This window comes from Carcharhinus amblyrhynchos, chromosome 17 (genome assembly GCF_965287045.1).
Source record: "Carcharhinus amblyrhynchos chromosome 17, sCarAmb.v2.hapA, whole genome shotgun sequence".
Lineage (NCBI taxonomy): Eukaryota > Metazoa > Chordata > Chondrichthyes > Carcharhiniformes > Carcharhinidae > Carcharhinus > Carcharhinus amblyrhynchos.
The window spans coordinates 14,710,156-14,723,085 of NC_137340.1; the positions used below are offsets into that span (position 1 = coordinate 14,710,156).

Consider the following 12,930-nt stretch of genomic DNA (forward strand, 5'->3'; position numbering starts at 1 on the left):
AAAGAAGCGCAGCAGTGTTATCCTGGCCGGACTGACCAATATTTATCTCTCAATCGACATCACAAAAACAGATCATCCAGGTATGATGAAACTGCCAATAATGGGAGCTCGCTCTGAAATTGGCTGCTGCTATTTCTGCATTACAACAGTGAGTACACTTCAAAGGTACTTAATTGGCTGTAACATGAATCTTGGGGTGACAAGAGACTTTCTTTCATTTCGCTGAGTGTTTCCTGGTTTACCTTTATACTCACCTGAATGTTGAACTGCTTCACAACTGGGCATGCATTGCCCTGTGGTAGAGCTGCCTTCGAAAGGTCTGACATAATTACAAGTCTTGCATCATTTGTAACAGCGTTGAGCTACTAATTCGGGTACCTATATACTTTGAGGATTTTTTTTTATTGAATTATAGGTTTTCCTTCTGCCAGTTTCCTTTCATTCTCTCCTTAGCAGCAAAGAAAATTATTATCCAGAGGGACTCTGAGCAACAGATGATCACAGTGGCTAGGGTAAGTGAATATTCAGTGATTTATGGAAACGAATTTCAGTGAATGTTGGATATTAGACTGTCTATGTGACCACAGACTCAGATAAATTCAGAATCCCCCAACAAATGAAGACCAAAAGATGATAAAGAGAGAGAAACTACAAGGGCAAACTAACAAGGAATATGAAAACTATACATTATATATATATGCAGAGAGCTTCTTTAAACATATAAAAAAAAAGAGCAAAGTGAACATAAGCCTCTTCAAAATGAATCTGGATATTTATGGGCAACAAGGCAATGGCAGAGGAGTTAGATATATCTTTCCATAGAAACATCAGTGCAGAAAGAGGCCATTCAGCCCATCGATTCTCTGGCAGGGTATTTTAGTCAGGCCCTATCCATCACTCTATCCCCGTATCCCGACACATTTACCACGGCTAATCCATCTCGCTTACACATCTTGGGACATTAAGGGGCAACTTAAATGATCCTGCACATCTTTGGAGTGTGAGAGGAAACCAGATACTCAGAGGAAACCCACACAGACACAGCTAGAATGTGCAAACTCCACACAGTCACCCAAGGCTCCAACGAACCTGGGTCCCTGGAGCTGTGAGGCAGCAGTGCTAAGACTGTGCCATCTGTGCATCAGTCTTTACGGTGGAAGCTACTTCGACTGTCCCATTAATACTAATACAGAGAAGGAATTAAGAACCACCACTAGAGAAGTAGTATTAGCCAAACTAATGGGGCTAAAGGCGGATAAGTCCCCTGACCCGCATCCTAAGATCCTAAAAGAAGTAGCAATGGAGATAGTATATGCATGGCTGTAATTTTCCAAAAATTCTTGGATTCTGTAGAAGTACCTGAGGATTGGAAAACTGCCAATGTGACACCCCAATTGAAGAAGGAAGGGAGGCAAAAAGTGGGAAACTATAAGCCGATTAGCCTAACGCATATTGTTAAAGTGTTGAAAACAGTTTTTTGAGGAAATCTCAACCAGAGTGTATCCAATATATATGTTTTATTTTGGACTTCCAGAGGCATTTGACAAGGTACCTCACAAAAGATTAAGCCATAAGATAAGAGCCCATGGAGTTGGAGGTAGTATATTGGCAAGGGTAGAGGATTGGCTAATGGACAGGAAACAGTGAGTGGGGGTACAGGTTTTTTTTCCTGGTGACAAGTGGGGCTCCACAGGGATCAATGCTTAGACTGCAACTGTTCACAATGTATATTAATGACTTGGAGGAAGGAAGCAAATGTACTTTAGCCAAATTTGCAGAAGACATGATGGAAAGGCAAGTTGCAAGAGAGCCAGAAACATTTTATAAAGAGATATTGATACTTGAAGTAGGTGGGCAAAAAGTTGGCAAATGGGGTATAATATGAGAAAATGTAAAATTGTTTGTTTTGAAAAGGAGAACAAAAGAACAGAATGTAATTTAAACAGAGAAAAACTGCAGAAAGCTGCAATACAAAGACTTGGGTGTACTTGTCCATGGAACACAAAAAGCTAGCACACGTAGAGCAGGTAATCAGGAACACTAATGAAATGTTGGGTCTAATTGTTGGAGTGTAAGAATAGGGAAGTCTTACTGCAACTGTATAAGGTACTGGTGAGACCACATCCAAAGTACTATGAGCAGCTTTGGTCTCCTTATTAAAGGAAAGATATTAGCTCATTGGAGGCAGTTCAGAGAAGGATCACTAAGCTGATCCCAGGAATGGAGAGATTGTTTTATGAGGAAAGGTTAAACAGATTGGGACTCTTGGAATTTAGGAGAATAAGACATGATCCCATGGAAACATATAGGGCCTGATTTTGCCATCAAATTGCTCCCGTTTTCAGGCACGAAAACATGATAAAGTCAGGCATTTGGTGAGTAGCGCAGTCCATGCCCACCTCTGGGTCCATTCCCCCTTTACCAATTGCCAAAAATGGCCGCTGTCTGGACCACACCTGAAACAGGCGCGACGTCAATTTAAATCGACTTAATAGGCTGCCCCCCACCCCCCCCAAACTTACCGGCACATTCTTCTTTACCACCGCGTTCCCCCGTACAGACTTGGCGTGAAACAGACATGGTCTGCAAAGGTCTGATTCAGGTGCTCCAGTTTCTGACGAGGTAGGTTCAGAGCTTCTGGCAGCTCTCTGACTAAGATCGGTAGTGGGGGGTTGTGGGAGCGAAGGACGGCTGGTCACATTGCTCTTTGATGCCCCCTGCATGCGATCAATGAGGGGGCAGGGGGGCCACGATCAGTCTGGGCAGCAGGAGGGTGGGGAGAATAAGGGGGTCAGTTATGTTGTGGGGGTGGAGCAGTGTCTTTGGAGGCCAGGGGGAGGCATTATCTGGCCTGGGAGCGATGTGGCAGGGGAGCCCTTTTCAATGTTCTTTTTTACTGTGCATGCACAGTTGAAGGCTATGACCAGAACTGCTGGGTTTCGGGTGCGTTAAGCCCCGTCCACAGTCTTGTGCAGCACGATTCGGAATTGCTGATATTTTTGCAGATACGGGGGTGCCGAAGAACAGGCCTAAAAGTCGGATCTGAAACACTCCCAGTTTCAGCACTTAGAATCAAAATGGTAAAATTTGGCCCATAGGGTTCTTAAGAGGCTTGACGGGGTAAATGCTGAGAGAATGTTTCCCCTCAGGAGAGAGTCTAGGACCACAGGGCATCATCTCAGAGTAAAGGGGGGCCAATTTAATACTGGGAAGAGGAGGAATGTCTTCTCACGAGGGGGTTGTGGACTTTTGGAACTCCTTGCCACGGAGAGCTGTGGGAGGAGAGACCTTGTGTATATTTAAGGCTGAGATAGATTTGACGGTTACGAGGGAAGTGGGCATGAGAAATGTCAGATCAGCCATGGTCCTATTGAATGGCAGAGGCAGTTGGAGGGACCAAAAGGTCTCGTCCTGTTCCTATTTCATCTGGGAAGAAGTTTTTTTTTTAGCAATGCATTGTTAACCCTTGTATTTCTTTTTCTATCTATTGGTTACAAGCTAAAGTTCAAATTTCAGTATCGGCTGCTCTTTGAACTTGGCATCCTTCCTGGTAAGTTTTTAGTAAATACCTGGCAGGATTTGCTAGGTGGAGCATTTCCTGTGTACGATGGATTTGGGATTAGACATTCTCAATCTGCTTTTCCAGCTGGCATGAGCAATTCATCAAAGACCCTTAGACAGCATATTCCAAACACACCACCACTTCCATCTAGAAGGACAAGGGCAGCAGATAAATGGGAACATCATTTATCCTCATCAAGCCACTCACCATCCTGACTTGGAAAAATATCTCCATTTCTTCACAGCCGCTGGGTCAAAATCCTGGAATTCCCTTCCTGATGGCATTGTGGGTCACATGGACGGGAGCATTCCAGGAAGGCAACTCACCACCACCTTCTCAAGGGCAACTAGGAGTGAGCAATAAATGCTGGCCAGCCAGCAACACCCATGTCCCACGAATGAATAAAAAATAAACGTTATGTGACAGTGCTGTGAAACAGATGAGGGGCAGCACAGTGGTTAGCACTGCTGCCTCACACCTCACAGCGCCAGAGATCCAGGTTCAATTCCCAGCTTGGATGACTGTCTGTGTAGGGATTACATGTTCTCCCCATGTCTGCATGGGTTTCCTCAGGCATTCTGTTTTCCTCCCACAATCCAAAAGATGTGCTAGTTACGTGCATTGAACATGTTAAATTCTCCCTCAGTACTCAAGCGTGCACTGGAATGTTAATGTAAGCCTACCTGTGACTCTAATAAATAAACTTTAAACAATAAATAAACTTTAAAAGTACTCTCAATATATAACAATTGGTTAAAAAAATAAACACGTATAGTTCAGGAAACTTTAAGCAATTTTAAAAGAAGACTGCTTGTGGCTATTACTAAATGGAAAAAATTCAATTTCCTAGCACTGCTTCTTTCTTTCTTGTGTCAAAAAAGAAAAATCTAAGTTATGTTGTGTTTATTGCACTGGTGAATGTTTAAAATTCAGTATTCTTCAGTCAGTATCCTGTCTTTTCTTTCCTGTATAGCAAAGCTTGGTTGATAAAGTGTGCCGTAGGCAAAAGCCAGACATGAACATGCTTTTTCTAAACATTAGAGTGAGAAGATTGCATTTGGTTAATGACTCACTGGATGAGGTAATGTGAATTCTTTCATTTTAAAAACTGACTCATCCAATTATTTAAATAAATGTATCCTTTTTACCTTCTCAGGACTGTAATAAACAATTATGAATGGTTAAATATTGCTATTCGTTAATTTATTTTGTGAAAGTATCTTCCAAGCTGTCATTTATATGGTAAATTACTTTTGCAGAGCAGCACCAGCTGTTGTAGGATCATAGAATCCCTGCAGTGCAGACTGAGGCCATTTGGCCCATCAAGCCTGATGCTGCCAGATTTACTTAGAACCTTCTTCTGTTTGTATTTCAGAATAACGATTTACTGTTCATCTATGTGTTTGATCTAGGATGCGGACTATTTACTGGGTCCATCACATTCTCTAATGTTGTGAAATGTAATTTTGTTTGACATGGGAGTGTTCGAGTGAGAGATAAAGTTAAGAGCCCTGCTGGTGAGACGTGATTTCAGTTCATGTACAGAGAAAATATGCCTTTAATTCATAAGAGCTGTTTATTTGAACCTAAGTATTTTTCACCATTTGGCTCTTAATTTGAGTTTTTCTCCCAGTAACTTCTCAAATATGAGGCAGGATTATACTGGGGTAGGAACATTGATGGCCATGTTATTATACATAAGAACATAAGAAATAGGAGCAGGAGTAGGCCATCTGGCCCTTCGAGCCTGCCCCGCCATTCAATAAGATCATGGCTGATCTGTCGTGGCTCAGTTCCACTTTCCCGCCCTCTCCCCATAACCCTTAATCCCCTCTCTTATCAAAAACCCATCAACCCGCTTCTTAAAAATATTTAGCGAGGCAGCCTCCACCACTTCAACGGGCAGAGAATTCCAGATATTCACCACCCTTTGAGTGAAGAAGTTCCTCCTCAACTCCGTTCTAAACCGCCCCCCCTTTATCTTGAGGCTGTGCCCCCTAGTCCTACTGTCTTTTTTGAGCGGGAAGAGTCTCTCCACCTCTATCCTATCCATCCCGTTCATCATCTTATACGTCTCAATGAGATCTCCCCTCATTCTTCTAAACTCTAACGAGTACAAGCCTAGTTTATTCAGCCTCTCCTCATAGCTCAACCCCCTCAATCCGGTATCAGCCTAGTAAACTTCCTCTGCACTCCCTCCAAGGCCAAAATATCCTTGTGCAGGTGCGGCGCCCAAAACTGCACACAGTACTCCAGCTGCGGCCTCACCACTGCCCTATACAACTGCAGCAAGACCTCCCTACTTTTATATTCAATCCCCCTCGCTATGAAGGCCAGCATCCCATTCGCCTTCCTGACCACCTGCTGCACCTGCAGGCTGGGTTTTTGCGACTCATGCACAAGGACCCCGAGGTCCCTCTGCACCGTCGCCTGCTGCAGTTTTTCGCCACGTAAGTAATAGTCCTTCCTACCATTCTTCCTACCAAAGTGGACCACCTCACACTTGCCAACATTAAATACCTTGTTATCCTCAGTGAAGAAATACTATTGACATAAGCTGGTCTTTTGTCTGTCGGACATGGTATTGGCAAAAACTTCCATGGATAAAAAAGGAGTCAATCGCCTGCTAAAGTGTTGTCCTTTTGGCTTGATTTCAGTGCTGGAATATTTAAATTCTGCTGCCCAGGTCTTAACTCACACCAAGCTCCATTTCCCATCACCCATTTTCTTGCTAACCCACATTGGCTCTCAGTCAAGCAACATTTTGATTTGTAAAATTCTCATTTATGTTTTACATGGGCTTCCTCTCTCTCCAATCTCATCCAGCCCAACAACCCTCCAAGTTATCTCCTATCCTCTTATTCTGGCCTCTTGTGCATCCCCAATTTTAATTGCTCTACCTTTGGTCACCATGCCTTCAGTTACCCAGGCCCCAACCTCTGCAATTTCCATCCTAGACCCCTCCACCTCACTTTTCTCCTTCAAGACACTTCTTAAAAGCTATCCCTTCGACCAACCTTTTGGTTATCTGACTGGATGTCACTTCTATATGACTTGGTGTCATACTTTGTTTTATAATACTACTGTGAAACATCTTGAGACATTTCATTATGTTAAAGGTGCTATATGGGTATATGTTGTTTTATACGTAGGAGGATTTTCTTTTCAGAAGGTTGTTTCCTTTGGTACAGACTCTGCAAACTATTCATATTTCCTGTGGGTAAACCTTCAAAAACGTTATTTCATGGTATGTGTCCTTTTTGCCCATGTTTACCAAAACATTTCCAGGATATCCATCATATGTCACCATCCAAGTTACTCAACTCCAAACAGTTGATGCTGCAGATGGCATGCCCAAAACCCCAGTAGTACTAGGACATTACATACTGTATAATATCCTTAAATCTTTAACCATGTCATTTTTGAAACTTGCGTTATGTGGCCGGGATCTAAATGGGGTTCTTTGGGGCTTGCCTGTTCTCCCAAAGTAAGCTGAGACAGTAGTTTGTTAAAACCATGTTCTTTATTTACAGCCACTATGTAAACACTGGGACCTCTGCACAACTTTGCAATTTCTGCTTCCTCCAGATCTCTGTCATTCAATCATGTTGTGTTGCATCATCATTACATCAGCATCATGTGTTTCTGATAATCTTTTATCCGACATCGCCACCCCAGTTCCCCATCATATTTATATCCTCTACATCCCTCTTGGAGTTTACAGGGTTCATCTCTGAAGTGCCTTGACCAACCTTCCTGATTTGGTTCTGATCTCGAAGATATTCTGTAATCTCCCTTCTGTCGGTGTGAGTGTCCTTAATTCTCTTGCGTAGCTGTAGAAGTTCGGTTTATTTCTTTTTCTTCAGTATTTGAGTAGTAGGCCAAGTTTTGATTGGCTTTTTTTCCAAGGATATTAACTTGCTGTGGTTTCTCTTTATGCTGCCCTGGTCTGTATCAGTCCTGTATGATCTCGGCTGTGGAACTCTTTCAATGATTGTACCTTCTCTGTGTTGGGTGTATGCCCATACTCTCTCCATGGGCTTCAGCACTGGTAGCTCATGTTCTCTTATACCTGTGGTTAATGTTACCAACCTCTTTCTTTTTCTGATCTTCCTTGAGTCATTTCGCCATCTTGTGGTCATTCGTGGTGATATTGGGTTTAAGTTTCTGTGTCAGAGATCAAAGTTCTGTTCTCGACTTTTTCATAACTTTAATGGAGAAAAAGTATTCTGCGGTGGTAAGAATCGATAACTCAAGAGCAAGCTAAAGGTCTTCAGCAAATCTTTGATTTGTATACTTCTCTCACCCTCTTTATTTGCTGGAGGATAAGGGAATGAACTGGTTACATGAATGAATTTTACTCCTATGCAAAATTTTGGAATAACTCAGAGGAAAGTGCGACACGTTGTGGGACACTACAATGTGTGGAATGCCAGGAGTTCCATAAATTCTCTTTGTCGATTGAATGACTGTCTCTGCCACAATGCTTTGCAATCCATTTAATATTCTGGTTACTACAATTTGATTACCAAGAAAAGACCAAAGAGACTTGAGGTTTTCTCAGCTTTGAAAGGCAACATGACTGACTCTGAAAACATCATAAAAATTGATCTGGAAAACTATCTGAAACCTAACTCACAAAAAGACAGAGATATAAAGGTTCAAATTAGTCCCAAGAGAGAATAAGCTCTGACATCTAAAAGATTTTTTACAGGAGAGTGGTCAACACATTGAATGAATGAATTCAGAAATATAATAGTTAAAGCAAAGATGCTAGATTCATTTAGGAAAAGGTGATTGGACATCTATGGGATCTTTCTTGATAAATTAGCTAAAATGAATAGAGCAAATGGTATTTCAATTTCTATCTTTTGTTGTAGCACATCATCATGGCAGACATTATTTATATCCATTATTAATGAAGTCAATTTGACCATAGACACAATGTAACTTTATTTAATAAATGTACCGTATCACACATATTTCAATAATAACTTTCTTTTGTTATAAAAAAGAGTTATAAATTTGAATTGCACGCAAGATTATATACGAGAATATGGTGACACCAAGCACAATCCTGGATAAGTAATATACATTTTCCTATCACCTCTCTAGATCACTCTATATTAATTAATCTCCTATGGCATTACACACATGAGTCACACTTGTGTCGTAAAATGAAGCTGCATTGGTATTGCGGGGTTGGGCTAGTGGGAGGGCAGGGGGGGTGGTTGGAAACAAATTAGTTAAGGCGCAAGTTATTGAAGGCTGCACGCTCCTTAGCCTATAGTAGTTGGTTGGCTATTTTCCAGCCAGACTAACACCTTTAAGGAATGAATAAACCAAAGGGTCTAATTGCTGATGATAAGTAAGATGTACAAATGGCATTCTGCATAACTGCTTTGACTGCCATGTCCTATTGGAAATGCCACTCCAGCTGTGGTCTTATTGACCAACTGACTATTTTAGCAGCTACAAACAGCAAACCTTGCTGTGATTTCATATAAAAATGACAGCATAAAGTTCAACAAATTATTCATTGTTAGATCAAAGTCATGTTTTCTATTTCACATTCTGTATGTCTTTAATTTAATGTGTCATTTTCTTTTTATGTTCTGTATCTCATCTGCACTCTGGGCACCTCTACACACTACAGTTAACCAGGAAAAGGGCAGATTTAAAAAAAAAGTTGAAAGTCACCTTTGTTGGAGAAGCTGGATTAGACATGGGTGGTCTCACAAAAGAGTGGTTTCTTCTGCTTATTCGACAGATCTTCCAGCCAGATTACGGTAAGGCTTAAAAATAATAACGTTCATTAAAATCAGTTTTTCTGAAAGAATTTCTGATTGGGAGCAAGTGAACCTGCGGAAATCGTGCGGTAATTTAGTCTTCCAATTCTCTATCCCACATGGTCTTGAATAAAGGTAATGCTCTGTTGTCTCAGAATTAAATTTGTCTCTCTTCATATTCGGCGGGACCACTATTTGAAGCAGCTGCCCCCATTTCCACTTCAATCACACGTTCGTGAACTTTGTTCATGCAGGAGGGTGCCAGGGGTTGGGTTGTTTGGGCCAGTTGAAGGGCTGCCTGGTGGGTCTGCCCTGGACCTGGTCAAGGTGACCACTTACAGATCCAGATTTGACGTAGCCTAGGTGGGTGGTGGCTTTGGCAGCCTGCATGGTGGCACAGTGGTTAGCACTGCTGCCTGAGCTCCAGGGACCCGGGTTCAATTCCAGCCTTGGTTGACCGTATGAAGTTTGCACAATCTCCCCATGTCTGTGTGGGTTTGCTCCAGTTTCCTCCCAAGGTCCACAGATGTGCAGGTTAGATGGATTGGCCATGCTAAGTTGCCCCTTAGTGTCCCACGATGTTTAGGTTAGATGAATTAGCCATGGTAAATGTGTAGGTTTACAGGGATCAGATGGAGGAGAGGTCCTGAGTAAGATACTCTGCAGAGAGTAAGTGCAGACTCAGTGGGCCAAATGGCCTCTTGTGCACAGTAGGGATTCTATGATTCCTCTGTGGCCTTGTCCGTGCCTTGGAGAAGCCCACAGATAAACTTGAGATCTTGCAACTGGAGGGCACTGCAGGGACCAGAGCCCATTGTGGATGTTGGTAATATTATTTAACTTTACAGGTTTATTTTGTTTTATTTATTAATTGTATCTTTCTACAAAGGAGACAGCCCTAATCTTGGTTTCTTGACCTAGTGGCCAAGAAACATACTGGGTTACTTCGAAAAGGTAACAGTTGTATGAAGCTGCACAAGTTGACACTGTCTGAATTCAGCAATGTTGCAGCAGATGGCAGCCTCTTCCACATCTTGGTAACTATAGGCCAATGAGCTAAAATAAACCTTCTCAGATAAGTAACCTTTTGAAGTTAGGAGTAACCTCTACTTTGTTTAGCAGAAACAATTTATTACATTTCCTAAATTGACCACAGTGTAGTGTCATAGGCCCAGTCACCTTCAGCTGCTTTACTACTGACTTGCCTTTCATCGTAAGGTCAGAAATGGGCAAGTTCTGGTTGCACGATGTTCGGGATCATTTATGACTCCTCAGAAACTGAAGCAGTCTGTGCCCATATGCAGCACAACCCACACCATATTCAGGATTGGGCTGATAAGTTATATTCATGCCACACAAGTGCCAGGCAGTGACCATTATCAACAATGCGGACATTCAACAACACTAACATCGCAGATTCACACATCAACATGCTGGGGCTTACCATTGATGAGAATTGATGAACCAATTATATACATACTGTGGCTACAAGGGCAAGTGAGAGGCTGGGAATTATGTGGCAAATAACACACCTTCTGACTCCAAAAACCTGCCACCATTTGTGAGGCACAAGTCAGGAGTGTGATGAAATGGTCTCCACTTGATTGATTGAGTGCAGCTCCAACAATACGTAGGCCTCAACACCATTCGGGATGAATCAGCCCCCTTGAACACCGCCCCATAACCAGCTTGAACGTTCACTGCCCGTATCACTGGTCCACAGTGGCAGCATGTACATATGCAAGATGCACTGCAGCAACTCACCAAACCTCCTTCAACAACACTTTCCAAATCTACAACCGCTACCCCATAGAAGGACAGGTGGGAAAGTGTGAATTGTTCATTTAAAACACTTCTGTACATTTACAATTTTAAAAATTATTTTAGTGGTAGAAAGCGTCACTTTTATGCATACAATCAGAATGAAGATCTAACATTGAGGCTAGTTCTGGCAAGCAGATATCTAGTTTAAATAAATATTTCCAATTGGTACATTCTTTTTCACTGCACTTAAAAAAAAAAATCATAGTTAAGGACAATTCCGGACAAAATCTGCAACGTATTTTTTAAGATACAGATTTTATTGGTCATTTAAAGCCTGATTCTGATGCCTCTCATGTTAGTTGCTGACTGGAAAATGGAAAAAAATGTAATCGGCAGAAGTGTTAGATTTCACTTAGCCAATTACACATTATTCACTTCTTTTGATGATAGGACAACGATCAATGTTTGCATTGAATATGCCTTAAAATAATAAAAATGTTACAAATGATACTATTGAATGAGCCGTTGGCAAATTTGTCACCCTCGGTTACAAATAAATGGATATTCATTCAGAGAAAGAGTGTTGTTTGTGTTCACTGTGATTTCTAAAGCTGCCGCACTTAAAACATGGCATCAGTGTTGTGCTTCAGGGCAATCACCTTATATTGTTACATATCTGTAGAGAAAAACTAGGGCTTGGCTGATCAGATAACTTAGTTAACTGCAGTGACTCAAGTTTATTGATTAAATGTGGGCAAAACAAGTCTCTCTGCAATCAGTAAGTAATAAATATAATGTTTTTTTTGCTTAATAGATAAATTTAACGTTTTACCCTGAGTTGAATGAGGGCTTGACCCTCAGGGTGAAATTCTCCCATTTTGAAATTAAGTGCCGTGTTGGGTGGATTCCGCAGTGCTTTTCCCGCTGGACAGAATGGTGGGATCCTATGCTAGATTCTGTACTTGGAATCTCATTCATCATGCACAGGCGAGTTTCTCTCCAACTTCCCTTGCGAGCCTGCAACTGATTCACCCGCCCGTCCTCAGCTGACGGGTTCAAAGGTCCTGGCGCCATAATTAAATACTTCTATCGATCTCTCCAACGCAGCTGTCTTCTCCACACTGTGCAGGATGTCCGTATCCCACAGGGAGAAGGTTAGCAACCTCAAGAAGAAGCCTTTTCTCCAAGGCAACCAACTTCCGCCCCCCTCCCCTCCTGTTCCTCCTGAGCCCATCACCTATCTGCGAGGCTCCCGTGCCCCACTTGGACCATCAATCCTCGGAAGCCTTCGCACACTCCCTTCCTGAAGCAGTGTGGTATCCCGTTGATCCCCTTGTTGGTCAGCATTTCATGTCGCCTTGTTGGAGTTCAGTTCCCCTCTTCTCAGTCTGCCTTCCATTGTTCGTCTTCCTCATCCACCTCCTTCCCCCCTCTGCCTGTCATCGTGCGACTTTGCCCTACTTCTTGCCCCCTCCCTGTACAATCCTCCTTCCACGTTGCCCCCCTTATCTTCTTTAGCACCCACCCCAATTCCCACTCACTTCTCACTCCATCTCCAGTCAGACTTCAGACCTTTGTTATGGTGGCTGCATGAGACCCTTATAGTGCTGTCCAGTTAGTCAGTGGTGTGTACATAAGAACATAAGAAATAGGAGCAGGAGTAGGCCATCTAGCCCTTCGAGCCTGCCCCGCCATTCAATAAGATCATGGCTGATCTGTCGTGGCTCAGTTCCACATTCCCGCCCTCTCCCCATAACCCTTAATCCCCTCTCTTATCAAAAACCCATCAACCCGCTTCTTAAAAATATTTAGCGA

At 42.4% G+C, this 12,930-nt stretch overlaps 1 protein-coding gene across 2 annotated transcripts in view; it reads left to right on the forward strand.

The window, feature by feature from the left end:
* hectd2 (HECT domain containing 2) overlaps positions 1–12,930 on the forward strand; it is a 111,874-nt gene that overhangs the window by 67,366 nt on the left and 31,578 nt on the right. For both annotated transcript variants that reach the window (XM_080205519.1, XM_080205520.1), the window contains exons 11-13: positions 416–512; positions 4,536–4,643; positions 9,219–9,351. In XM_080205519.1, coding sequence (XP_080061645.1) covers positions 416–512; positions 4,536–4,643; positions 9,219–9,351 — 338 coding nt within the window. The remainder of the gene's footprint in view (positions 1–415; positions 513–4,535; positions 4,644–9,218; positions 9,352–12,930) is intronic.